Raw genomic sequence first — 27,573 nt, forward strand, 5'->3', positions numbered from 1 at the left:
GAAATATGCTCTATTTGAGCACCACATTTGCAGCGAATTAGAATCCAGGCAGGGTGTAAAACAGATCAATTTTTTTGGGAAACACCTTTTTGTGGGTGTGCGTTTGATGTTCCCGGAGTCTGAAGGGCAGAGAAGTGCTTCCCTGGGGGCGGCTGGCAAATGAGTTTGTTCTCCTAGGCTGAACCTGCTTCCTCTTCTGTAGCTCCAGTCTCCATAAATCCCAAGATAAATAGCCTGCCTGGTACGCAGCATTTTATGGAGGCACCCTATTTATTCTAGCTTGAAGGGCTGCGTGCGGGGTCTCTGGGGTCTTTGACAATTTTGACAGGCTGCCCGGTGTTTGGAGATGGGAGCAGGCAGCAGATGCAGGAGGAAGGTGAGATCAGCCTGAGGTCTGCTGCGTCACAGGGCTGCCGTGACGGGAGGTCTGCTCTCACGCCGTGCTCTGGCAAAACTTCGGGGGGCTTCAGGGAGGCTGTTTGCAGCTGGGAGATCCGGAGAGAAGAACCAGGAGCCTCCGCAGCTTGGGATGAGCGAGCCCTGTGTCCGGCATCCCTCGCCGGGTGCTGAGGCACACGCACGAGGGTGGCCCGGGGCAGCGGGGCTGGGGCAGCGGGTCGCTCCCGGGGCTGGTGGGGTCGGAGCAGTGCTGCGGACTCCAGAGAGCTTCGAGGCAGGAGCAGGTTCTTGAACTGAGCCTCTGCAATATGTTGTTACTGTTTATGTAAAAATAACAAACCTTTCCAAATATTTATTACTATATCATGTGCTGAGGAGCGGGTGCCGTGCATTCAGAAATGGAAAGCCGCCCCCAAGCAGCTGCCAATCTCAAATGAATCGGAGACGCTGTTGACACGGCAGGGCAGGAGCCAGCAGCTGGGGGCCGGGAGCAGCCGGCGGTGAGCCCAGCCCCGCTGGGGCTGTCGGTGCTCCTCCAGCCCGGCCCCCCGGTCCCGGTGAGGACCCTCAGGACGGTCAAGCAAGGCAGCGTGGTGCAGGTGCGAGGGGGAAACTGGAAGGCAGCGTGAAGGCGGGGGGTTTAAAATGAGATCTGGGTGGAAAGGCACCTCTCTTAGGGGTTTTCTCATCCCAGACTCTTCAAACAGACACAAGTTTGTGTTTGCAATAGCACTTGGGTGGCTTTGCAGGGAACTTTGAAGGCAGCATGGTGGGGAAGCATCCCTCGCTGCGGGGAGCATCCCTCGCTGCGGGAGCATCCCTCGCTGCGGGAGCATCCCTCGCTGCAGGGCCACATGCAGCAGCTCCCTCCGCTCAACCACCCCGCGGTGGGTCTCTGCCCACCAGCTCTGAGCCTGACCGGTGACGGGGCTTTGCATCTGCCTCCTCGTTTGGCACCAACGATTCTGGGCGGCCTTTAAGCTCACAGGAACATTATTCTTCCTGCAGGGGTATGCAAGAGGCTGCTGTACAAAGCAGTTTTGGGGACATTTCTGTGACTTTCCCTGGGCTCTGCAGGTGCTGGGAGGCATTGCAGGATGTCTGAGGTGGCTTGGTGGGGGGGATGCTGCAGCAATGCTGCACCGTACTCTCCTGCAAGGAGAAGGGGAAACTTGGGATGACTCAAGGGAAGATTGCCTAGGGGTGGCGTGGGATTTTTGATCCAGGGGCTGCAGCTCATTTTTCTGCCCTGGTGAGATGGCTTGGCCCTAAAGCATGTAAGCACGTCACAGGTGAAGGGCGAGCATCTCTTCGTCTGCTGAAGGTCGGGCTTTTATTCCAAAAATCAAAGCGAAGGATGGCACGGCGGACCTCGGTGTGCAGCCGTGGAAGTGCCGGCTGAGCGCGGTGGAGGAGCCGGCGCGCGTCTGTCAGGCTGGCGAAGGCGGGCACGCAGGCTGGCGCTGCTGCTGGCTGGATGAGCTGGTACTGCAACTTCCCGTGAGTTACTGGAAGCTTCTGTTCATTCTCCCCCCGGCCCCACAGACAACTTCTTACGGCTCAGCAGAGAGGTTTCTCTCTTTTTACCCTGCGTAGCAAAGGGAAAACAGGAGAAGAGGCCAGTGTGAACTGGAGAGACTTGCTGGGGATACACAAGCAAAACTCAGCCCAGTATTTCTGAAATTTGCCCTATTTCAAGTATATAAAATACTATGTAACAGCTGGGAGAAATTTCAGGCAAGCATAAGGATTTTTATTGTTCCATTTAGTATCTTATGTATGGCTTTTTTCCCTTCATTGCTTTATTAAAATAAACTGAATGTAAGGCTGCCTTTGGGCTAGCCGGTGATGGCCGGCATTTATTGTGCTGAGGACGGTGCGGATGCTGTGCCAGCTGCAGCAGCACAAACTCTGTATAAAATAACACCCCTCGGCGAAGAGGTTGCTCCGTAAGACGCCTGGACTTCCAGAAGAGAAGCCACGGCAGTCTGCTCAGAGGGGCTGACAGTAGATAGGCTCTGTGCGAGGGTTATGGAGGCCAGCGTGCTGGGGGATAGGGTAAATTGCGTATCCAAATTTCATTAAAAATGCAAATGGATTCTTTCACTGGGACAGAGTCGCGTTAAAAAGTAGGCCATATCGTAAACATTAATAAAGTCATATTGGCCAGCAGGGACATGGACGTGGAAAGTGAGCCAAGAAAGCTCTTTGCAGAGCTCCATGTAAATAAAACGACTCTCTTCTTTTTCTCTCCTCCTCTTCTGAAAGCTGGCAGCCTGGATAATGTTTTAATTGAGCACAATGGCATGTAATTGTACAGGACCGTTGCCCAAGAAGAGCAAATTTAATTCATGGCTTGATGAAGTTTTGTTAGTGAAACAGAAGCCAAGCGTACCGGCCACTTAGAGCTAAAGCAAAATTCACCTAAACCATAATTGCTTTAAAAAAGAAAACAAAACAAAAACCACTAAGCAGGTCTGATTTCTTCCTCCCCCCAATGTGTTTTAAGACGCTTGCCTTAATGTGATACTGCAGGTAGTGTCCGATTCCCGCTTTCTCTGCTGACCTTGCTCGAGTGCTGGTGCCCCCTGCGCCTCGAACAGGTTTCTGAGTGCATCCTGCCTGGTGCTGAATCCCGGACCTTCCCTCGGGAGACCTGGGGCAGGGACAGACGGATCCCCGGGCAGAGCTGCCCCGCTCTCCGCCGCAGCAAGGCGACTCCTCCAGCCCTTGCCCTGTGCACCGCCTGTCTAGCGGCATCAATAAAACTCTTGTTCTGAACGGCTTGGGCTGGAGAGAGAGGAGCGAGCAGACACAGTAAATCTACATGTTGGAAATGTTATTTTAATATCTTATCTGTATAGTATCGAAAGGAGTGCCAAGTAAACTAGAGATCTTGCCAGCTGCAGCCCTCTGAATGTCTTAAAGGCAGTAACGTTGCTGTATAATAACATACAGTGCTCCAAACTGTCATGAGATAATGGCCCGTTTTCAAGGGAAGAAGACCAACAAAAACCAGTGTAATCGACATCTTTCCCTGCAGCAGTGTAGCTGTGGCGTGTGGGGGCTGGAGTGTGGTAGCACTTGTCTTGCGAGGGTCAGCGCTGAGGGGTTTTGCTGTTTGCAGCACTGCTGGCAAGCCTCTCCTGAGAAGTGAACGTTCGTCTTCGGGCTGCAGCCAAGGCGAGCCTAGGAAAGCACTTGGCACCGTGGCGAGCATCTTCCCTCGGGTGACACTCGGCTTCATGCCCCACGTGCCGCTCTGCGTTAGCAAGGTGCCAGGTGGTCCCAAAGCCCCGCGGCGTCCAACGCTGGGCAACGTGCTGCGGGCAAACGCTCGTGCCTGCCTGGACCCACAATCGGCATTAATCCCATCCTGCCGTGCCAGTCCCTGCTGCCGCTGCTCAGCCGGGATCTGCCTCGCTGCAGGGCGAGCACGAGCGGCACCAAGGAGAACCGAAGCCTAGGCAGGGCTCGGGGCCGAGCATCCTCCCGGGTGGCGAAAGGCTTTCTGCCCCCCGCACCGCGTGCTGCTGGAGCCGCTGTGCTCTCGCCCTCCATTCACTAAAGCTGTTTTTTTCTGCAGAGGAAGTGGCTGGATTTCTTATCAGCACGTCCCCATCGGCAGCACACGGAGCAGGAAGCCTGCGAGACCTCCCAAAATTCCCCCGTGGAGCTGGGGACTGAGCAGGCTTGTAATAAGGTGGAGAGTGGGTTACGGATGCTCCAGCCGTGGTTACTGGGGTGCTCCATCCCTCGTCCCTGCTCTCCGCAGCCCTCGGTGCCAGTCCCCGCGCCGGGGGTGCGTTTTGGAGAGGTCTGAGAGCAGGGAGGGTGAGGTAGTTGCTGGAGCAAAATTGGGGTTTTGCAGCTCAGTGCCCAGCTCTGGCCGTGCCCGATTTATGCCAGAACTGGGCAAATCGCGGTGTTCTTTGTGGTGAGACCTGTTTGGGAGGCTGCCCGGTACCGGTGGGTCTCCCTGAGAGCTCCCGCTCCGCCGAGCTCAGCCGCCTCGTCGCAGGGGCCCCCGCGGGCGTCCGTCTGTCTCTCAGACTTTGGCTCTGCCCAGGCTGCCCTTGACCCCTGGCACGGCTGTTTGCTGTCATGTGAAAAGTCCTGCGTTTGATAAATGGCTTTTTTCCTTGATTGGAAGTTTTCCAAATTCTTAGCGTTTTCTTGTGAGGTTTTTTTGCCTGCCCTCCTCACCAGCTTTCCTTTTACCTCCTGGTGGGAGGAAAGGGCTTAATGTCAGCCACGCTCTGAGGCTTTCCGGGGAAATCGGCTGTCCCAGGACCAGCCCTGTGGGAGGTTCTTCATCTCACGATACGAGATGGGGCTCAAAGTGTGCGGGGAGAAGGGAGGGGGAAGGGTGGTGGGGAGGGGCTGCGACTACAGCAAGGGGTTGGGATGGTCTCGTTTCCCATTTTTATGGGCACATTAGGGAAATGTGGTTTAGGTGAGTGTGTGAAATATTTTCCAGTGTGGTGCTTCTGGTGGGATTTGCCCTGATGGATGGGGAGTCGGTAGGAGACTGGAAGTCTGTGTGGCTGGGGAGGGCTCTCGAAGGAGAGCTAATAGCTGGGTCCCTTCCCTCGCTCCTCTGCCCTGACAGCTTGGCACGAGCGCTGAAGGATCAGCCCTGTGCCATGGGGTAACGGAGCACCTGGCACGGGCAGTGTGTTTCCAAAACAGCAAATGGCCCCTGCAAACGGTCTGACTGCGGCTCACTGTGCCGGGGATGCTCTCCTCTCCCGCGGCACCTCCCCTGGCGGGCTCTGGCTCCAGTGGGTTTGCACAGGCGCCGCGGCGCTGCCGCCGGGAGCCTTCAGCAGAGCCGTTTGTGGGAGCCTCGTCCACGGTGTCTCGTACCCCAGCGTGTCCTTTCTTGTTAACATCCAGTTCGTGTGCCTGTTACGTAAAGTCAGAGATGCTCGCTGCTTCAGACGAGCCTGAAGCTCAGCAGTGCTCCTTCGTGTCTGCCGGGGCTGGTGGCCACATCCTTTTCGCGCCCTCCCCCGCGGCTCCCCGGGGTGATGTTTGTGGTACGGGGCTGGCAGAGCGCTGCCGGGCGCGTGGACCCCGGCGATGCTCAGGGGATGCTGGACAGAGGTGGGAGCCTGGCCGGTGCGTCACCGGGACAAGCCTGCGGCCGAGCTGGTGGGCAGGTTTGACAACAGCCATTGGTTTGAACAGGATTTGGAAAATCAGAACAACTTGTTCCTAACGAGCTTCCCGTGAACGATTCCCCAGCAGATTCTGGACAGCCAGCGTGCCTCTGCTCTCTGCAGGATCGTAGGGCGTCTGTGGTCAGGCCGGTGCAGGACAGCTCTGTCCTTGCTTGGCCACAGACTTGACGTGTGGCTCAGGACAAATCCTGTCTCCAGACTGACAGACACTGGCAGCACAGACTGACGAGACAAGCAACCTCCTGGGGCGCGTAGCAGGGCCTTGACTGCTGCTGGAGACCCTGGCTGTGGCTCTGCTGCTGCCTTTGATAATTATAACCTGGCCCAGGGACTGGCCCCAGGGCTCCCCTGCCCACCCCGGGGAGATGCCCCGTGGAGGGGGCCGGCGGCAGCCCTGGGGAATGGTGGTGGGTGGGAGGGGGGCTGGGGTGCAGGTCTGAGCCCCCTCCGCGTGGAGAACGTGAGAGGAGTGGAAATTGGGTCCTATCTCGAGCACCTGGGTGGCCGCGCGCTGTGTGGACCTGCGGGACGTGGCTGTGCCCGGAGGAACCCGGGCAGGGCCCCCGCTCCGCCACCTCGTCCAGCGTTCATTGCAAGGAGGTTTGCTTTCTCTGCCTCCCCTGCTGCAGCACAAGAGAGGGATTGAAAACAGCCTCGGAGAATTAAGCTCATCAAATTAGCAGCGTCCACTGGGGCGAGCGGGTAAGGCGTGACGGCAAGGAAAAGTGAAATGAGGCTACAGAGCTTGGGTTTTGCTCTTTCCTTGCTGTGCCCTCTCAGTGCACCGTGTGGCTTTCGCTTGCTTGCTGCACGTGGAGTAGCTACAGCCTGGCCTGCTTGTTAGCCTTAATAAGGCGATTGCTAATTGATCAGGGACTGGAGGTGCCAGCTGCTGCACAGCGCTTCAGTGCGCTCTCCTTTGCTAGCCAAAAACCTGGCTGCTGACTGACGGCGGGGGCGCGTGTCCTCCAGATTTGGGTTGGCAGTCTGTGACCTTGCTTCGGTCTGGTGCATCTGCAGAGAGACGCCTCGGTGGGGGCACCCCCGCGTGTCACCGCAGCGAGAGTCCCCTCCCGAGGGGGGCGGCTGCCTGCGAGCGCCCGGGGGCTGCCCAGCGTCCTCCCCTCCCTTCGCCACTGTGCAATGCCCTGGGCTGCCGCTTTCTTACTGGGGACCAGATGTCTCCTGGAGGTGCCCATACTTGATGATGGGCATTTATTTGCCTGTTTGAAGGCGCTGCGGTGGGGGGGGGATGGCTGCTGGTGGCCGTTTGGGGAGGTCCTTCAGTGGGAGCTGCTGATCGAGAGCATCCCGGCTACCGCAGGATGCCCTGCCCTCGTCTGCGGCTTCCCGGGGCATTTGTTGCTCCTGCCCATGGTGGCAGTGATCTTTTTAAAGCAGAGAGACAGCGAGGGCCAAGTAACGCTTGACTTTTTTTTTTCTTCCCTATCTTAAAATAGACTTAATGAACGTGGAACAACTTCTCGATGAGTTTGTTGCTCGCGGAGGGCGGCTGCTGGCTGCCCAGCCTCGCTCAGCCCCTCGGACCCTCCTCCCTGGCCGGGTGCTGGTGCTTTGGTGTGGCGGTGTGGGAAGGTGCAGGGCGTGGGGGGGTCGGGGTGGAGCGTGGGGGAAATGTGAGTCAGCAGCCGCCCATGCAGGTGGAGCGGCTGCCTCGATAAGGCTGCTGCAGGCTGGGCAGCGCAGAGGTTAGTGCGTGCTGCCCTGCTCGGGGTCCCTCTCTGAACCCCCTCTTTGCCATCAGCTGCAGAGGTTTGGGACATACGCTCCTCTTAATGGGAGAGCCTGGGAGAATCAAAAACTGAAGGAAACGCCTCCTGTGCTTCAGAGCTGTTGAAGATGAGCCTGCTTTCTGCTGGCGTGTTGCAGGAGGAAGTGGTTGAAATAACAAGATAAAGTCCAGCCGGCTGCTCTCCTGTGGCTGGGGCGCGGGGGTGAGCAGCACGATCCCACATCCCCCGGGGGCTGCGGGACCCTGCCTGGCCGTGGCCAGGCATGCGGGGGGAGCGGACAGGGCTCGCAGGAGCGTTTTCTGGCTTCCCACCACACAGGAGCAGGGATGGAGCTTCATCTCCTGCCGTCTGGCAGGTCCTGTGGCTGTCTCCTGGGCTTGCAAGCTCCAAAACATGCTGGCTGATATTAGTCTGGGTGAGTTGGTGGGGAGACCTGCGTGCTGGTGAGGTAGAAGTGGAAGTGCTGAGGGACACGCTGTGCTGTGGGCTGACCCTCTGGCTGCAGGCTCAGGTGCCCAGCAGCACGCTGGTGGCTTGCACAGCTGGGGCAGGACGTGGCACGCAACAGTCTGCAGAAGGGGAAGGCCAGAGAGAAACTGAAAAGTGTCTTGAGATTGTCTTGAACGCTCCCGTTCACTCCTGGATAGGTCGATGCATGGGAGGTGTGTGAACGTCAGGAGCCGTTTGTGTCGGTGTTTAAAGTGCTGTCAGGGCAAACTCGTGCCTTGGGTTCCTGCCCTCTGCGACGGGCTGGTGTTGGCGAGCACTCGGTTATTTGGGGAAACGCTTTGCTGGTGGTGAGGCAGCAGAGCAGAGAAACGGTCAGCGTTTTGCTGTAGGAAACCCAGGACTGTGGCACAATTACATGACGCAATTGCAACATTTAATAAATCCAATGTAGGAAGCTTCACCTTACGAGGACCCTGGCTAACTGCTGCCTTCAGTTGTACTTAAATTGATTTGTTACTGTTTCTGGGTGCTCAAGGAACCCTTCAAACATCACTTTGTATGCAGAGGGAAAAAACTCCCAAGATGCAACGTGCTCAAAATAAGCCAGAGGCAGCAGCAGGGAAGTCATTACTCTTCATATTGGCCAAAAAAAAAAAATGTTGCTGTTGTATTCATGATTTTTTTTTTTCTGCACTTCCTGAAAAGCAAAGGGACCGTGCAGCAACTCCGGCGCTTCAGCGCGAGTCACGGGGGTCGCCCAGTGCCTCACCACAGAGTTACCGAAGTTGCGGGGTTAGGCAGTCAGCGCGGGACTCGCCTGCCTGCGGGACCGGGACGCGATGCCACCCCAGGCGAAGCCCAGCGCGGGCGTAGATCAGCTCCCCCCGGCGCACGTCCCTGCTGGGGCGCGGCACGGGGGCCGCGGTGGGGCCGGGGTGAGCCTGCGGGGGGAGCGAACCTGCCGCGAACGTGGAGGTGTGGACCTGGATGCAGGTGGTGTATGGGAGGAACACGTGGAGAACTAGCTCCTTAAACGAGGTGAGAAATAAACACCCGCGCCCTTCTATTGTTCTGAATAGATTTACTTTACAAATCTCCCCACATTTGGATTAGTCTGGTTTATTTAAAGCCTGTTTTTTACAACTACACGGGGACGGAGGGGAACAAGATTACAGACCATGCCGTCTTTTCGGCAGCATATAAATGCCTCCCAAACTTTGCTGTGCAGTAGCTCTGTGTTCGTGGTATACTCTTGATGTCTTGGTCAAAGACCTTAAATTCTCCACTTTCCTAGGGCCGGTTTTGAACTCCAGCCCGTGACTCACCTGATCACACGTGTCTGGAGACAACACGGGTGCTCACGAGCGCTCCTGGAGGTAACTGGGGAGAAGAAACGGCACTTTGGCCAAGGGTGCTGGAGAAATTTCTCACCCGTGTACGGGCTTAGCTCTGTACCCTAAATAGACTATCTAACGGAAATGAGTGCTTTATCTTGCAACGTGCGCTCAGCATAAATTCCTCTTGCTGTAGTCTTCAGGAATAAAAAGCAGCTCAGTCTCTCTCTGGATCTCCACTGCTATGGAAACTTAATTTGGGTATCAGAATTATGAAGCCTCTTGGCCAGAGGCTTATGAGCGCAGGGGAATTCTCGCTCTGCTTTGACTTCCATCTACAGGTTTCAGTGTGCTGCAGGTTCAGGAGGAAGACACGGTCTGTTTGGAGCACTCCTGCACCCCGAGACACGGTGGTGCCTTGGGGGCAGTTGGTGTGGTGGGGATGCCAAAGGGAGAGGATGGTTGCAGGTCAGCTGCTGACACTACTTGGTCATAGGCATGGGGCTGGCACCTGATCCCATCACCCTGAGGCGCTCTGAATGTATGCAAAGCCCATGATTTATCCAGGAAACTGGTTTAATGCTTGCCACTTGTAGATAAGGCTCCTTAATCCGCTTGCCGTAGCGAGGTGTCCCTGTTCCCAGGCTGGGGCCACCTGTACGGTTGCTCGCCCATGGCTTCTGGTGCACCACTGGGGCGTGTGTGACCCCAGCTCTTTTAGGCAGATCAAACCATAACGCTCCTGAAATGGATCCGGGCAGATCGCGTTGCCTTTGTGGCACTTTGAGTAGCAGCTGCCCCTGCAGATCCTGCTGAGGTTCACGAGGGGAGCTTACAGAAACCAGCCACGGCTCCCTCCGGCAGCTGTGGGAGTCTCCGGATCCTCTCCGCACCGCCTGACACCCCGGTACTCCCAACAGGCTAATCCGGGGTCTGTAGCGTTTGAAAGACATCTTTTGAGAAACTGTCATTAATTTTAAATCCCATCTGCGAAAGCATCGCTGGAGGTTGCCCTGGTTGTGTCAGACCCTGACAAAGCTGCTGCGGGGGTGAGCGCCTGGAAATGCTTGTGGAGAAAAACCACCACAGCGTTGTGGTCAAATGCAGGGATTTTAAAATAACCGTCCGATTGACCTGGGGCAGACAGACCGACAGTGGAATCGGAGGGCAGTCGGCAGCGAGTGCAGAGGCTGGAGTGGCTTTTCACTTGATGCCGCAAAGGTTGCGACGGTGCTTACTGCGGCGGAGGGAGCGGCGCAAGGGGCCGGTGCCCGCCAGCTGTGCCGGGCAGCACCAGCTGTGCCGGGCAGCACCAGCTGTGCCAGGCAGCACCAGCTGTGCCGGGAGAGCCGGGCGGGCACCAGGCTGCAGGCAGGGCTGGAATCGGGACGAGGTGGAACAAGCCGGGGGAGGCGGGGGACGTGGCCGCGCGGCAGGGGTGCGCCAGGCGATGGTGCACGCACCGTGAGCTGTTTAAATGCCAAAAGATCCTTCGGCAGCCTGGTGTCCCTGAAGCCTCCTGGCTTTTTTGGAGGTGAAGGTGGTGTTATCTGAGCATTGCTACTTAATCATTACCTTGGTCTCTGGTTTTGGAAATAAGACACTGTTCAGAATATTAAAATTTAAGGGGGGGGAGGAGGGCGGGGCGTGAGGAAGAAAATGGGAGTGAAGTTCCCTCTCTGTCTGGAGATAAGTGACAAAATTCAGCTTTAACTGAGTTACGTTATTAGCGCTTCGGGGACTGGGTTTTTGTCTTCCTTGAATAGGATTAATACGCTGCTACAAAAAGTAATGTCTTCGAAGCAAGCTAGCAGCCATCTTCCAGGGCCCTGAGACGCAAGTGTGACAGCTGGGTGATGGTGGGTTGTCTGCGCCCGGGACTGCCCTCTCCTTAGGCTGACTGCTTCTCTGGGCAGGACTGATCCTGCAGGGATACCTTTCCATATTTCTACCTCCTCTCAAGAGGTTGACCCGCAGTTTCAATTACAATATTAAATTACCAGGTCACCAGAGTTAAAGTAGGCTGCCAAGTTTTTAATGATTTTCTCTTTCTTGTCATGTGCGGGTCTTTTTTTTTCTTTTTTTTTTTTTTTTTTTTTTGCCAAGCCTCCTTTCTGTTGATGCACTTTTAATTGAGACCATCTGTAATTTAACACATCACAACAGCGAGCCGTGAGTTGTGTAACTGGTGCAGGCGAGGCAGGGCTTTAAGAGGACTCGGCGTCCGTCCCCCAGGGACTGCCGCAGCTTTCTGCTGTCTTCCAGCGCCTTCCTAAGAAATCCAGAACTAATTGCCAAGACTGTTTAATCTGGTCCCTCGGGGCCTTGATTAATCACAGAGTACTTATTTTTCATCTCTCGCTGGTGGAGATGCTGAAGGTGTCGTTGGGGGGCTGGGACAGATCCTGAAGCTGTTGCGTGGGTGCTTGTGAGCGGAGCTGGCTGCAGGCACCGGGATGTCCCCAGGGGTGTCCCCAGGGACCCAGACCCCGTCCCCTCGCGAAGGGACCAGGCTCAGAGGGGGTGCAGCAGTTCCCTCGATGCTGCCTGTCCTGTTTGTCTAAGGTAGAAACCGAGTGTGTGCGTCAAACCTCTCGTCCGCCTCGCGCCAGCCAGCGCCTGGGCGCTCCTCCTCGGACGCCTGCGATCCCCAGGGGAGCCGCTGAAACCTCAGCGTCCCTGCTTGCCGCGGGATGGCTCTGTGGTCCGGGGCCGTCCACTGCAGCCCAGCGCCGCCCTTCTTGCTGCCCGAGGCCGTGGCAAACTTCTCTGCGTGCAATATCATGAGGCTCGTAGCTCGGGCTTTTAAGAAACGGGTTAGAGGGGAGGTTAACATGGAAAGAAACAAATTCCAACTTGAAAAATTACCTGTTAGTGTTGCTGCAACATGTCACCTGGCTATAATTAAAGATTAGAGAATGGCACGTTTCCCTCCGTTCATTCAGAGCATCTGTCGGGGCTGGTGTGTGGGCAGTTTCTCGGCTGGTGCGGTTCCCCCTGGTTCTGTGCGTGGGTCTCTGCAACGGCACCTGGCACAGGGAAAAGGAGCAGAGGAGAAAGGTGTCTGCGATTCCTGTGCGCTTCATGCAGGGGAACATACTGGCGGCTTCGTTCTCGTTGCTTTGATGTTCTCTGCTGGCCCCGGCTGCGTCCTGGGGGGCAGCTGGGTTTGGAGAGCGGGCGAGTGGTGCAGCGTTGCGTCTGCACGCTGCGTGGTCCGGGGGCCGCCCCCGTTCAAGCGCTGGGTCGTGCAGCTCCGCTCACTGCAGACAGCCTCTCCGTAAAGGTTCCTGCAGGCAGGCCCTTCTGCCGGGGGCTCTTGTTGGTCTCTTAATGGCGTGCTTTGTGGTGGGACTCGGGCGCGTACCTGTGCGACCATCCCTGCCTGCACAGTTGGGGACAGGCCCGTGGCAGGGGGAGCAAGGAGCAGTTCCTGCAGGGATTCTTTAAGATGCCAGGGACGAACGAGGCTGCTGGCGTGCTTTGCTCGCTGCTCCCGAGCAGCTTTTTTGGCCCAAGCCAGTTGGAGAGGAAGCAGGAGCTGGGCTTTTGCCATGTCCTGGGTGGAGGGACCCACCCTCTGCCGCGTCCGGTGAACCCTGCGCCAGCGAGGGCTGCAGAAGCCGGGCCAGCTGCGTTACCCGTGCTGCTTCCCGGAGCAGCACCCTCTGCCTGGGCAGCCCCCCGTCCCTTGCGGCCCGGATGCCGCTCTCGGTGTTCCTCGGGCACATGCAGTGGGAGAATGAAGATCTTTCCCCGATCCGAGCTCTAATGCTGTCATCGTCCCCTTCCCCACCCACACCTATTATCTTGCCGTGGATGATTGATGTTCCTCATCCAGCCTGGCTTCAATACATTCGTTGGCATGCAGAGGATGTTGTCAATTCATTACTGGTATTTCACACAAAAGCCGCAGACTTTTTTGAATGTTTTGTTCACATGTACTCAAATCCTTGTAAAAGTGCATGGCTGGCTCAAAATATTTAACCCCTTTAAAAAAAAAAAAAGGAATATTGAAGATGTCTCTTAGAAGTGAACAGCAGAGTAGCCTCCCTCCCCCTGCTCTTCAGCGCAGCTGCTGTGGGCTGCTTCTGCGTGTTGGACATTGCGGGCACTGGGTTCACTTGATTTTTGTTGACGAGGTCTTACTCCAAGAAGCCACAAATGCTGGTTGTACCCCCCAGCTCTGCTGCGGCTTGGCGTTGGACAGTGATGTCCCCGGTCGCTGGGCTGGCTCCTGCGCTCCCTGGGCAGCCCCGGGAGGAGGGGGCAGCTCTGCTGCAGCGGGGGGGGGGGGGCGTTTGACCCTACATCTCCTATAGGGTCTCTCTGCCTTCCAGGTGCGAAGGGAGCTGCAAGGCTTCCTTTGACAGTTCTTCAAGGCTGTATTTTCTTTGTATTTTTGTATTCTTTGTATTTTCTTAAGTCCCTAAATTATACGGTGAAATGAGTGCCCAGAAGCATTGCTTGCACTGAGTGGAGAGACAGGCTTCTGCTTTACAGGTGTGGGGGGGATCCTCCGCAGAGCCAGGAAAAGTCAGCTGCTCCAGGACGCGCGTGCAATTCCCTGCGGGAGCAATGGGTGCTGCTGCCACCGTCCAGGGACCTTGCTGGGGGTCAGAGCTGCGGAGGGGGGACCGTGGAGCGTGCTTTGAACTCCCGCTTTGCCCACCACGTCCTCTCCCTCCCGAGGACCAAGGGTGGGTGCCACCACTGAGGGTCGGGGCAAAGCTTGTGTTGGGACGTGCTGAGTTCATCTGGCCCTTGAGCGTGAGACACTGGAGGAGCTCAAAGAGCAGGCTGGCTTAGTCATAACTGGCTTACGAGGAAAGGGCACAGATAAACGATAGCCACGCAGCGAGCGCGGGGTACGTGGGAGGATGGGGATAGTTACGCTGCTGCCTGGATGTGTCGAGAGCTCTCTGGGGTGTCCTGGCAGCGTGGGCAGTGGAGGCGAGGGGCATGGGCAGCAGTCTCGTCTGTCAGAGGTGGGGAAGGGCTTGGCGGCTGCATCTGAGCCAGCCTGGTCTTGGAAATTAGGTGGGTGCTGCCATGCTGAGCCATGGGTGGGAGATGCTGTGGGAATGCGGGTGAGCACCAGAGCGTGGAGACAGCAGGAGCTGAAAGGCTCACTCATCCATGAACTGCAGGAGGAAAGAGGGGAGGAGGAGACGACGGCGTCTGGAGGAGCCTTCCAAAATACCCAGCCTGAGGCAGCGCGAGGAGCAGCCCAGATCCTGCCCACAAAACCCCTTGGCATCTGAATGCATTTTCCTCCCTATACCCGGGCATCAGTAACACAGGAACGTTCCTGGGGAGTCCTCAAACTTGTAATTCGTGGAGGAATCGGGGACGGGGTAAAGCTTGCACAGCCCGGGCTCTTGCCCAACTCGAGGCTGCGGCAAGTCCTGCTGCCTGCGCCGGAGCCCGGTGTGAGCTGGGCTCTGCTGCCTGCTGCTGCTGCTGAGAAGTGCCTCGGGTCCGGCCGTGCAGTGGGGGCTGGGGGGCTTGGGGGGGCTCACTGCGCTGCTGCTGGCACTGCTGGTGCCTGCCGGCACAGCTGGCAGGGCTGCGGCTGCCGCTTCGTGCATCGCGCCAGCCAGGAGCGTGCACGCGGCTAAATTATTCAGTCTGAAAGTGACTCTCTGTTACAGCTTGGTAAGGGAGAAATGCTGATGAAGTATTTAAAGTCTGAGCTGGGACGAGGCTCTCTAATGTAAAATTAATGTCTTTGTGTCTCTGGAAGTAGCTGCCGTGGTGTGGGTGCGCAGGGCGGGCGCCGCCGGCCAGTCGGCATCGCAGGCTTTGGGAGACGGGCCCTAGGGAGGGGCTCTTCCCGCGGGATCCTGGATCTCTTCAGCCTTCTTCGAAAGCTAACGTTGCCCCTCTTCCCCTCCCAAGCAGCAAGCAAGCAGAAGAGTGAGGGTCGGTTTTCTTGGAGAACTGGGAACTGTAGGGTGAATGGGAGATGTGAGCAAAAAGCCCGGAGCTGGTTCCGGGGGTATGGGCAGACGAGGACCTAAATAAACGAGGGTGTTTCAGACTGCCCTTTCCCTAGCAAGGATCTGCACAAAAGAGAGGGTTCCTGCTCTCCAGGCACGTGATGCCCGTCGCTGAGCTCCTCGCCTGGAAGGCTCAGCCCTTCCACGGCGCTGGGGAAGGGCCTTGGGGCCGGGAGGAGCAGGAGCATCCTCCTCTCCCTGCCAAAGGGGGAAGCGGCATCGGCCAAGGGCTGCTGGCTCGGGGGCGGCTCGTGGAGCCCGTGGCAGGCCCTGATCCCGCTCGTGTCTGTGTCCAGGCTCCGTCCCGCCCCAGAAGGCAGCCTGCGATAGTGAGGATGGGCGAAAGCCCTGCCTGTGGTGTAGGGTCTTACGTGGTCCCTGCTTCGGGAAGTGCTGACGGGGTCTGCCGGAGAGCAGAAAGGACAGTGGCAATTGTTTTTAGGCTGGTTGGAAGATTGTATAGCTTTAAAAAAAAATATCCTGCTGCTTTTACTTCAGAAATACCAGGAAATGCAGTTTTATCTTCCTGGCACTGAGTGACAGCTTTCTCAGCACTAATTTGCAAGGCTGGGCCTCTTCAGATCTGTAATGAAGGTTTCTTTGTACCATTAGCGCAGAATTAACTGGTCTGAATAAGAATCGCTTTCTTGGATTGAAAATCTTTGTAGCTGTTCTGGCAATCAGAGTCTTCTAGAGAAATAAGGCTGGTGAGAGCTCGCGGAAGAGAAGCCTGCTGTCTCCCTCGCTCTTTTTCTTTCCCCCCTCTTCCTTAAGAAGAACAGCTCTCCTTTTCTGTAAGAAACCCAAACCGTACAGAAATGCCTTCTTGCACTCCTTGCCTCCTGCACCCCTCTTTATCTTTTGCTTGCACCAGCGGCGTCCCCCCCTCTGTCCCGGTTCCCCTGGGGCCCCTGTCCCCTCCGTTAACCTTCCTGCTCGTCCCGGCTCCGGGACGCTGCTGTGCGGTCGCCTTGCCGAAGTGCAAATCAGCACAACCCCGGTGCCCTCCGAGGGATGGGAGTTCCTCGTCGTCCCGCGGGGTGGCTGTGCCACGGCCGCCCTCCGGCCCAGCGAGCCGTCGGACACAGCAAGCAGTGCATCAGCCTGGGCTCGCCGTAACCCCCCAGCCCAGTCCCCGGGGCTGTTCCCAGCAGGTTTCTGCAGAGCAGAACTGCAGTCCCAAAACCCCAGAGCACGGTCGGTCTCACTGTGTCTCTCTGGAGCTGACAACGGGAAAACCGCTGAAGTCTGACGGGGAGCTGAAGATACTTCTTGTGCTGTGAGAACTCCAGAAAGCTTTTAACCAAAGCTGGGCATTAAATCCAAATAGCACAAATTTTAGCTCAGCTTCTTTCTATGTGCTGTAAGTGATTAAAAGCTGTAAAGTGCTGTCAGAAATTCAGGACCTTCCCCTCCTGGAAACCTTCTTTCCCCTTATTTTGTGATTACCATGCTTCACTGACTTTGCTGTAGCAGGTCTTTATTTTTTAATGTGGGAATGGAAAACTGTGGGCAACCGCTGGCTGTGGTGCATTTCAATACATCATCGGGGCAGAGCCGGGCTAACACATCTGACCCCGTGGGTTTGCCCAGCGTGGGTGGATCAACACAAAGGTCTTTTAAAAATCTTTTTCTTTTTTTTTTTGTTATTTTGTTTTTTCCAGTTTTGATAATCCGAATTCCAATCTGTTTCCTGGATCTTGTGTTGTTTAGGAAGTGGAAACGTTATCCAAACGAGAATTTCCACAGGTTGTAAGGGAGCAGCTACGCACTGAGATACGCTCGAAATAATCTTCGAGCTTCATGATATTAGAACCATCTGCTAAAGCACGGCTCCGTCAGCTCTCTGGGGAGGTTTTAGCTCCTCCCTGGGTTTGATTTTTAAATGAATCTTGCTTGATCCTTCTTCTGGCTCTGTTAACTCTCCATCTGTCTGCCTTGTTTGACATACCGTATCTGAGACTGTTCTGGGTGCCTCCAGACCTCTCCCTTGCCCAGCGGAGGTGGACAAAGGGCTTCCCTGCAGCGGGAATGTGTATTCTGGGAAGAGATGTACTCAAGGGGAAGCATTAGAGGTGACTTCCCTGAATTATTTATTTCATGAAGGGCTCGGGGAAAATTGATTAGCCCCTTCTTCAGAACATCAGGACAAGGAGTTCATGCAATGAAATTAGAGCAACAAATGGAGATCAAATAAAAGGCAGCGCTGCTTTTATGCAGCATGGAGTTGCTGGGCAGGGTTCATTCCTGCAGGAAGTCATTTGTCACAGCGTCTGGGTTTTGGGGAGGGCTGGATGCCTTCCTGCCAGCTAACGACGTTTCATGTGGGAGATGAGGCTAATCAGATCTCATGTGGCAGGCTCCAAGCCGATAGCGTGCAGGGGTCAGGAAATGATTTATCATCTCGAGCCAGCCTTGCTCTGCTTGCCAGGTATGTTGCAGGGTTGTGCTCTCCTGGCATTTTTAAGCCCTCAGCTGTGGGCTGGTGCCAGGGCCCCGTGCAGGTGGCCAAGAGCTTGTGTCGGGGTTGCTGCAGCTTGGAGGCAGCTTTGGGGCTCTCCTGGCGTTTCTGGGCTGTGTGGAGACGTGGTGCTTCGGGTGGCACACCACCACTGCTTTCCCCAGCATCTGTGACCCTTCGCAATCATCCAGCTCCTTGCACAGAGTGGATCCATGCAGCGTGGCCAGGGTACAGGGCAAGGCAGTTTTCCCCTCTAGAGCGTGCTTCTAGCATCCCAAAAATCTGATCCAGAGCAAGGTCAAAGTATGCTGGAGAAATGGGGCCCCAAAATATCCCGAAAGACTGCTCTGAGCAGGACTGGCCGCTGTGTTGGACAAATGTGTGTTCTGGCAGTGACAGCATGGGCAGAGATGCAGCTCCAGCGCTTGGGTCTGTTGCTGCTGTGCTGCTGTCCGGGACGGACTCAGCAATGTCAGGCATTTGGAGCTGTTTGCAAATAAAATGCTTTTCTGGGCTTTCATAGTCCTGGGAACACCTGGGCTCACATTGCACTGGCTCCCCAGGTAGCCTGACACCAGTATAAGAGGCTTGATGCTTTGGTGAAGGGCTTTTCCTGGGCAGAAGCCATTGGACTGGGAAGGATTTTGTATTCTAAGAGCAAATCTTTCAGCATTGTTGTATCTTTGGGCAAACTGCCCAACTGTCTGCTTTTGGGGAAGCATCTGAACGGAGATGGAGCATGCGAGGTGAGCCTTGGTGCATATGGTGGGGAAACTCTTTTGCATTTTTCTACATTTTGTAAACAGAAGAAAAGAAAATACTCTGAGGGAGAGGGAGGGTGGACGTGCAGGCGACGCAGAGCAAACAAGCTCTGTCTTCACGATAAACAAACCTGGTGAGACAAAGGCAGCGATACCTGCGTCGCTCATCAGCGGGGGAAGTCGGCATGGCCAGGGCTGCTTCTGCTCCTCCCCGGGCTGCTGCGTGGCAGAAGAGCTGAGCACCGGGCTATCGGCTGTGGGAGCCCCTCGCACGGGTGGGCTTCAGCATCACGGGCTGGGGCTGCTCCCTGCGCAGGGCAGGCAGGAGCAGGGGGGAGCACGCTCCTTCCGCAGCCCCCAAGAGCAGGGGTGGGTGGGTGCATCCCCCTGCCCAGGGCTGCCAGCTGCCCAGCCTGTCCTGGCAAGCCTTGAGGGGCATAAACGCTGGCCCTGTCATGCTGCAAGGGCTCTCCCTGTCCCCTCCAACAAAGAGGTTTTTTGCTGCTTTTACTGGGAGCATCAGAGGGACAAAGGGACTCTCCGTTCCCGCAGGACTGGGGACACCATAGTGGCAAGCTGCGATGGCTGCAAGGAAATTCCTTATTAGTGGCTCTGCCCGGCGCCTTCCTAACTCGGGTGCTTGTGACAGGTCCCTGTGCATTAAGCAGTCCCGACAGCCTGGCGTGCCAGAGCCCTGCGCAGCTCTCCGAGGGCACGGCGCTGGGAGCTGGCTCTCTCCCACACGTCGAGGTGATGTACCTTAAAACCTGCCTGGCTGCTCCCAGAGCTGCTTCACGATGCTGGAAGCACCCGCTCTTCTCTAATTGCGCTTTGGTTAATGTTGAGGTCTGTCTTCTCTTATTTTTCGCTTTCCCTTTCACTGCCGGGGTCCAGGCGCGGGCACGAGACCTCGCCCTGCAGCAGGGCAGCCGCGGCAGCCGCGAGGCAGGCGGTGCTGGAGGGAGGTCATCTCCAAGATCAGCGTTCAGCTTGCAGCTCCGCTTGGTCACCAGCCCTGGGTCTGTGATGACAGAAGTCCTCAGCAATTAGGGGACTTCCACCCGGCTTCTTGCAGCAGTATTTCCATGCAGTGCAGTCTAGTGCTGGGTTTGTCCCCCCTGCCGTTGCCGAGGGCATACCGGGGGCTTCTGTCTGCTGCAATAATTTGCAGCATTGTTCCAAAACATGCAAACGTACAACTGCTCCCGACCGCACGCTGTTGAACAAAGCTTTAATTCGCTGGCCTGTCTCCCTGCGTTCAGCAGCCCGGTTTGGCTGGCTGTCAGCAGCCTGGAGCTGATGGATGTTCCTTCTGCCCACTGCTGAGCTGCGCGAGCAGCCCTCGCTTCCCCAGGAGGTCCCTTCCCATGCTGGAGGTGCCGCCGGACACGTGCTCTGCAATGTTCATACCCTTGGAACACATTTTGACATGTTTTTTCTGGTTGGCAGGTTCTGTGATCCGTTTGGGAAACTGCTTTATGTTTTTTCTTGAGGATTTTTGAGCAGTGGCTTAGGCCAAGAAGCCTTTAAGTGTATATATGTATATTTAAGCAATACCATTAGCACTTTCTCTCTTTTCATCCTTCAAAATAAGGCTAATTCCTAGGGTTTGAAAATACCCCGGTGCCCTGTTGCTGTTGTGGTTTCTTAACTCCGAAAACCAACCTTCTAGGAGACCTTCCTTCCCAAAACTGCATCAGGATCACAGGGGTGGAGGTGCGTGATCTTGCCCTGACGCTTTGGTGCAAGGCTCCCCAGATCTGAGAAACTGTGCTGCTATTAAAAATGTGCATTCCAGCAAGTCTCATAAGCCTGTGGAGAGTCACTGGGCTCCAGGGCTCTACCTCTTGTCTTTTGTTGGGTTTTGTATCCTTTGCTTCCCCCGAGGCAGAGATGTCTCCCCAGATGCCTGCGATGGAGATGGCTCTAAAGAGGAATTTACGGCCACTAAACATTCTTGCATTATGCAATAACAAATGGTAAAGGTTAATGTTTCATTTTTGTTGCATATAAATGACTCGGGACGTTTGTAGCTCACCAGTGGGATTTGATAACTTTATTATCCATGTAATAAGATTTACAAATTAACTGTCTAATTAGCAACCTGGGAAAGCTGCTGCTTGTACTGCAGTTTCTAAACTGACAAAGGTACAGCCTTAACATGCTGGTGTGATGAAACCAGGAGTGGCATGGCAGCGCTCGTCCCAGCAAACCTGCCGTAGCCGCCTCGTTGCCTGCCCTGGTCCCATGCTCGTGGAGAGCCAGAGCCCGGCTCCTGCTCGGCAGGTGGAAAGCGAGCGGTCTCTTCCCGGCGTAACGCACAGGCTCAGTCACGGGAGGAAAGATCTATCAAATCTTCTTGCATCTGTTGGGTAGGATTACTGCCGTAAGCTCCTGTGCCCGATTAATTCTATTGGCCGTTTTTTTGCATGAGTTGACTATTCGCCTGAGCATGCATGAAATGTTTGAACGGATCTTTCCAAGGCTTGCAGGGCTCCCTTCGAGGTGCTGGATGCAAAGCGCACACGGCTGCAGTTGGCAGAAAGCCCCTTGTTTGCTTTGGATGCATAGGAAAGTGTTACGCCTCACCGTCTTTCAACGGATTGTCCTTACAATCTATATTAACACCGATTGCTGGAGAACCTGCTATTCTTGCTAAATATTCAATTGCCACAAAGATGACTTGCAGTGACTCGGATATCATTTGCTTAATTGAACTGTAATATGAATATTTTGAAGGCACGGCAATTATTTTGCCAATTGAAGAGAAAATACTGTACTTCTAGTGTATTCTTTAGGTCCCTGCTCAAAGGGCAGCAGGTGCTACCTGTGTGTATATATTTAATGCCGTCTTTAATAATTAAATTCTTCAATGAAACCTTGAAAGAATATGGGAAAGAGGCTGCAATAAAAATCTGGGATGGTTTTGAGCTTCTCAGACATTGGCTTTCTAGTCTCTCTTGCCACTGGAAATGGGCATCTCACCTCTTCTGCTTATGCAAGTGGAAATGTAAAATGAATGTCTTCTGCTTTCATAGTGTCTTTGGGGAGGCACGGGCGAGCAGCTCGCCCAGGGTTGGCGTGCGCACACACGTGCGCTTCGCTTGCCCCAGTCATCCTCTCGCACGGCTGTGAGGGTCAGCCGCTTGGCTCTGTCTTCTCTTTTCCCGTGCTTCTTCAAATTCCCTCTTTGTTTCTCCTTATCACCTAAGTTCTGCCTGTCACGTTAAGTGTGTAATGAGCAGAGTATCGAAAGCCACTGCAGATTTTCCTCGTGCACAGCAGAACTTAAGACTTTGATTTTTAGATTTTTTTTATTTTTAAATCAAATGCATTTAAAATCCACAGCTCTGCTGATGTGCTGCGTCTCCTGGCTCTGCGATGCAGACTCCGGGGAGCGGTGCGTCCCTGTTCCCGTGCTGGCAGAGCCGGGCCCTGGCCCCGTCTGCCTGGCGCAGAGGGGAGCCAGGAGCGCTGCTTTTGAAAGCAAAGCACCGCGGCTTTCTGGGAGAGCAAAAATAGAAAGGTCAGATTTCTGACTTTCCGTAAAATAAAGCCAAACTGCCAGCCTGCCCTTGCCCTGTTCAGGGGAGGTGCATGCAGGAGGCAAAGCAGTGCGCACACAGAAACAGCTAAGGTGGTGGAGCCGCTATTGCAAACCTCTTGTAATCCCCATGGTGACTCGAGCGCTGCGCGGGGCTGGCAGCGGCGTCTGGGGAGGCTGCTTTCCCTGCCGGCTCCTGAATGGCAGGAGATTTGTCATTGCGCCCAGCGCTGCCTCGGCGGGTGCGCTCCGCCGGCCGAGCGGGTGCTGCAGGGCTGCCCTGTCCTCGGAAGGGGATCCGCTCGGCAGCAGGCAGCGCAGGGCGCTGCGCGGGGCTGCCGGGAGGAGGAAGGAGCGGTTAGGAGATGGGAGGCGCGTGGCAGGGAAGTCTGTGGCAAGGCCAGGCAGGCTGCGTGGGGAAGGGGCAGGCTGGCGGCTGTCGTGCCTTTCGGAAGAGGTTGGCGAGGGCTTCGTTCCCCACGGCCCCGCGGAGCAGAGCCTGGCCGGCCTGCGGCGGCCTCCCTGGGCGCGTCCAGCCGCGGGAAGGCTCCCGCGCGGGCAGCGCCGGCGGGATGCTGGGTGCCACGGGAGGGGTGGCCGGGCGGCCGCTGCCAGCACCTGGCTCACGCCCTGCAAAGCAGAACCAGCGGTCTGCTGCCGCCGGGCCTCCCCGGTGAGCGAGCCGTACCGGTGGGAAGACCGGTATGGACAACTCCTGCTTCTTCCCTTCTCCAGCTTCTGTCACCACGAAGGCAGGAAGGTTATTTTCCCCAAGCAGGAACAAATATCGCTGTCCCCAAAGCGCAAAAGCTTCTTAGGAGCTGGGGAAGCACCAAAGGACCTGCTTTTCTTTCTGTACCTACTCTTCAGAGTCAGGTTTGCATTGAACAGCTTTTTTATATGGCGTTAGGAAGTTCAGCCTAGTAACAATCTTGTTTCTTCTGTTGAACTGAAATTATTCTGGCTCCACTGGGAACCCCTCACCGCAGCCTCGATCATCAGTGTGCAACCTCCCGACAGCGCCTGTGCTCCAGCGTGGCGCGGAGCCTTATTGAGTTTGTACACACCCTTCAGGACGAATCTTTGCTAATAGAGTTCTAATTTCTTCCTTCCTGCTTCCCAGATGCTTCTGTCTCTGTATACAAATGACAGAAACGGTGAACGATGTTTTCAAGAAAATGTTTATTTGTTAGACTGAGAAAAGCAAATGAGAGGTCCTACGAGGAGAGAGTTCTTGGCAGCTGTTGTGCCTCAAACCTTCTGGGTTTGTTTTTTTTGTAATGAAAAATATGAAAAGGAAGGCGAGTTTAAAGCTGGATGTGGCAGGGCACAATAAGGGGATTGTGAGTTTAATGGCAAACGTCACTTGCCTTTTCCTTGTTCCTTAGGAACCTAAGTCCGATATTGATGCAACTGAAACCTGCTTCATTTTTGCACAGCTCAATTTGTTTTGTGTGCTCAGTTTCTCTGAACCCCAGTAGACTGCATCTCATCTTCCAGTTGCTCTTTCATTTAGTGTAACTACGGCTCTCGGGAGAAGGATGTGGCAAATAACAGACCCCCGAGACAGAGCTGAGTTTGGTGCCCAGGTTTCCCCCAGACGAAGGCAGCCTTTGCACAGCTTTGCTTTCTTCACAAAGTCAGCACTTGGTCCCTTTGCTCCCTTTGCGCGCGGCGTTGCCTCGGAGCTGAGGTCCCATCCCTGGGGACGGGGCGCGGCACAGATGTGGTGATGGGGCGCGGCGCGGATGCGGTGATGGGGCGCAGATGCGGTGCGGAGCTGGGGGCTGGCACCCAGGGGGAGGTGACGTGGGGGGCGAGGCGGTGCCTCCGTTCCCCGGACCTGGGGCACCCTGGCTTCTCAAAGCAGTGGTGCCACCTCCAGCTGTGGGGCGAGGGGGGCTGGGACCCTCAGAAGGACCTGGGCCATCAGCTGAGGTTACCTACGGGGCCCAGTGGCCTTCTTAAGGTCTATCGCTTGAAAGTAAGGTGCTCATTTGGCATTTAGGGAAAAAATTAACCTTTAAGTACAGCGCTTTGATTGCACAAACTGTAAAAATACTGCTGGCAGCTTCAGATCAGCATGTGCTATAAGGGTTTGGTGGTTTGAGGGATGTGGCTTTAGCTCTGGATACTTATGCTTGAAAGTCTGGGTAACGGCATGTTGGGATTAATTTTCCTGCGCTGTTCCCAGAAGGATGACTTTGTCATCGACATGTGTGCGTGAGGAGAGGAAGACGTGCGTGTCTTCTGGTCTGGCAAATGGGGGCTGTGGAGTTGCTGAAGAAAAGCAGAGCTGTGGGTGGAAAATTGCCCACCTGTTCCCGTTGGTACAATCTTCCATTTTTGGACACATGCACTTTTCAGCTCAGATACCTGCAAATGCCAGACTCTCCCTCTTTTTATGCACGGCGGTGACCTCAGAGCGTGTGCAGCAAGTGACAACGAGCTCAAAGCAACAGAAGGGTTCCCAGCCCTCCTTTGACGTTGGTTCAACATTTTGCTTCTGCTTAGTTTTACTGAAATGCCTGGTCCAGTTGACGATACTCAATAAGGTTTAAAAATCTGCCACGGTTTACTTAAAGAAACCTGCTTAGAGTTCTGGATGTCTCCTCTCATAAATCAGACATAACAGCTTTTTATTTTTTAAGCTCTGGGTTCACGTGGTGCAAATGCCTTAACGTACGCCTGACGCTGTCGCTGTCTTCTCTTTGCAGTTTGCTGCTTCGTCGTGCACAAGCGGTGCCATGAATTCGTTACCTTCTCCTGCCCCGGTGCTGATAAAGGCCCTGCCTCGGACGTAAGTACCTGCTCCCAGGCCTCGAGCGACGGCACAGCGCGGGGTCGTGTGGATCCCTCTGTTTCACAGCGATTCGAAGAAGGTGTTCCTCCAGTTTTCTTGGCTGATGACACGTCTGTGCCGTTATTTCACGGGCATCTCTAATTCATTGTTATTCGTAGTTGTGTGGGCTCTCATATATTTTTGAGACACTTAAAACCAGTGCTGAGTTTGCAGCCTTGCCCCGTCTCCCTTTTGTCCCTTGAGCCGCAGCCTCAGTTTCCCCATCGGTAAAATGACTTTTCCAGGGTCTGCCACCTGAATCGAGGTTTTAGGTTTGGGGTTAATTAATATGCATTTAAGGGTGCTTTAAGACTTTGGCCAGCATGCCCTGAGCTGAAGACGACTCTCTCTTTTCTCAGGGCTTGGTTCAACGTCTTGATCAATTCCTTTTGTCACAAGTGAAATACCTGGAAGAATTAGCTGTTGTTTAACAGATGCCTACCGTGTTGCTAGACTAGAGTCAGCCCCGGGGAATGTGCCCGTCCTTGTTCCCCCTCAGCTCATTACTTCTTTCGAAGGCATCACTGCCCCGCGTCGTTATTTCAGTGTCGGTCCCGTGTTGCTCCGTGGTGGTTCGGCATTACCTGGGCTCGGGGCTCTCGGCCGCTCGCCTGCAGCATCCCTGCTCCTCGCCCCGGCGGCTTCTTGCTAAAAGTAGGCACAGTTTTTTCAAGTCTGTTTTCACCTTACAGGTTTAATTAAACCAATATATATGTTTGGTCTTCTCAAGGAAGAAAAACGCCCACAGGCACATTTTATGCTTGTGATTTGCATGGTCAGTGTTGCTGCGTTTGCTCCTACTCCCTCAGAAAACACAGAACTGACTGGGCAGCATCATCAAGGACAACAAAATTGCTGGGAAATACCACTTTCGGTGTGACTTTTGGAAAACAACGCTGGTCTTTAAAAACCAGAAAACCACCCGAATGCCCACTGACTAAGACCCCATCCTTATTTTCACAAGGACTTAATTTCCTGGTGAATCCCCGGGCTTTCGGGGGCGAGTGGGAGAGCTGGAGCAGCGGAGCGGAGCTGGCTTAGGCTCCTCGGCGCGGTTCTGCCAGCGCCTTTGAGGTCTGTCTGGCAGTTTTTGTGTTTTACTGTGGAAACTAGCTAATTTGGGGAACTGCTAGGAGAGGAGAGATCGAATTGGGGAAACGACAGTGCACCACAACTCTCACCTTTAAAAATAGAACCAGTGGGAGCAGGCAGTGTAACAGGCAGCTGAAGGTGGAGGCTGAGCACACGTTGTCAGTCGCCCTGCCCGAAACGGGGCTGTGTGCCGTGATTGTGATAAACGGGAGCTTTCGGGGACGGGGGCGATGCTGGCAGGGAGGGGCCGTGACGGCTCCGAACGGGGCAGAGCTGGGGGTCAGCCCTTTCGGGTCCAGCCTTGGGCAGGGAGCTGGGGGCAGGGGCTGCCCGTGCTCCTGGGGCGATGCTGCAGGAGAGGCTGTGGGGGGTCGTGGAGGGGAAGGGCTGAGCGTGGGTCACGGTGGTCCGGGATCCTTCACCAAAACTGCGTTTCTTTTCCGGCCAAACCAGCGGCCTGGCTTGCTGGCTTCCCTTTTTGTCTGGTTTCTCCTGCTGTAGGAGCGTGCTGGGTTTGGGGCGTTTCTGGGTTGGATCTGAGAAATCTGGCGGGGCTTTGGTCCCGAAGAACCACTGGGCAGCTCCACTGCAGAGCTGCCGGGGACCCTGGGCAGGGGGACGGGGTGGGATGGTACCTGACACCCCCCACGTCCCCAGAATTGCCCTTGAACCTGGTCACTGCTCTGGCTCTAGCAAAGAGGTGACTTTATCCCGAAGTCCAGCTTGTGGCGGATCGAGGGACCTGCCTGTGCAAAACCCTGTTTCGACCCTGAGCCCCTGATGTCGGATTTCTTGGGGCACGTGCGCGTGCAGCCCCCCAGCCCCGGCTGCACAACGTGATGCCTCCAGCGTGCTGAAGCCTGCTTGACAGTGCTCCTCCACCTCCGGAGAGGATGCCTGGCAGAGTGTTAATTGTAACGAGCTGATAATGAAGCTTTTGGCTGTCTCCCACAGGCTGAGACAGGTAGGTGTCTTCCAGCTCGCGCAGGTCGGTGCCGCAGCAGCCTGGGTCCTGCTGCCTTGTGCTGCCCGTGTGGCTGCTGGGGGTGCTGCCGGAGCAGCCCCGAAAAAGGCTGCTTTCACACTTGGGCTTGTGCACAGTTTGATAAGCCCAGTTTTATTTCCACTTCCCACCAGACAATTAGTCAAGATATTATGTGGGTTTTTTTAACCCCCACCCTGGGCACTTTGCATATGACTGTCGCTTTCCTCACTGAAGGCTTTCTTCTCCATAGGGACTACTGCTAATTGCGGTGTATTGGTGGCTATTGAACCTTAAAAATTAGTTAGCGGAGGAGAAAAGGAGATGCAGTAGAGATGCCAGCCCAAGAGAGACTAATGCATCCACGAATACTCTGGTCCTGCAGACTGTTAGTCCGTAACATGTCTTTATGAACCTGCTCCAGCCAGCACAGCCTCTGTGGAAGCAGCTGCGGCACCGACGGCCCTTTTTCTGGTGGTGCAGCAAACCCGAGGCAGGGGTGGCAGGGTGGCACTGGTGTCGGGCTGCAGGACACAAGGTCCCGAGGTCTTTGCTGTGCCTGGAGCAAGCAGGGTCTTCCAGCGGAGGCGTGGGCAGGAGCTGCTGCCTGCTCGGTGCGTTGCTTGCAGGGAGTGAGGCAAAGGCGGTCAAGGACAGGGCTCCATCGCTCTGCTCCTGGGACGGGGCTTGACTGGGATAAAAGCATCCCTCTGTCTCCATCTCTGGACGCTTTGGGCCTGTGCCAACGGGGCATAGTCAGGATGCA

The 27,573-nt window shown here is 55.5% G+C and overlaps 1 protein-coding gene across 3 annotated transcripts in view; it reads left to right on the top strand.

Moving 5' to 3' along the window:
- Window positions 1-27,573, top strand: part of PRKCB (protein kinase C beta) — a 131,602-nt gene that overhangs the window by 27,811 nt on the left and 76,218 nt on the right. For 2 of the 3 annotated variants that reach the window (XM_075165591.1, XM_075165592.1), the window contains exon 3: window positions 24,609-24,691. In XM_075165591.1, coding sequence (XP_075021692.1) covers window positions 24,609-24,691 — 83 coding nt within the window. Of the gene's footprint in view, window positions 1-8,613; window positions 8,783-24,608; window positions 24,692-27,573 lie in introns of those variants that run through there. The other variant, XM_075165590.1, reaches the window with a different exon arrangement.

This window comes from Calonectris borealis, chromosome 16 (assembly GCF_964195595.1).
Source record: "Calonectris borealis chromosome 16, bCalBor7.hap1.2, whole genome shotgun sequence".
Classification (NCBI taxonomy): Eukaryota; Metazoa; Chordata; class Aves; order Procellariiformes; family Procellariidae; genus Calonectris; species Calonectris borealis.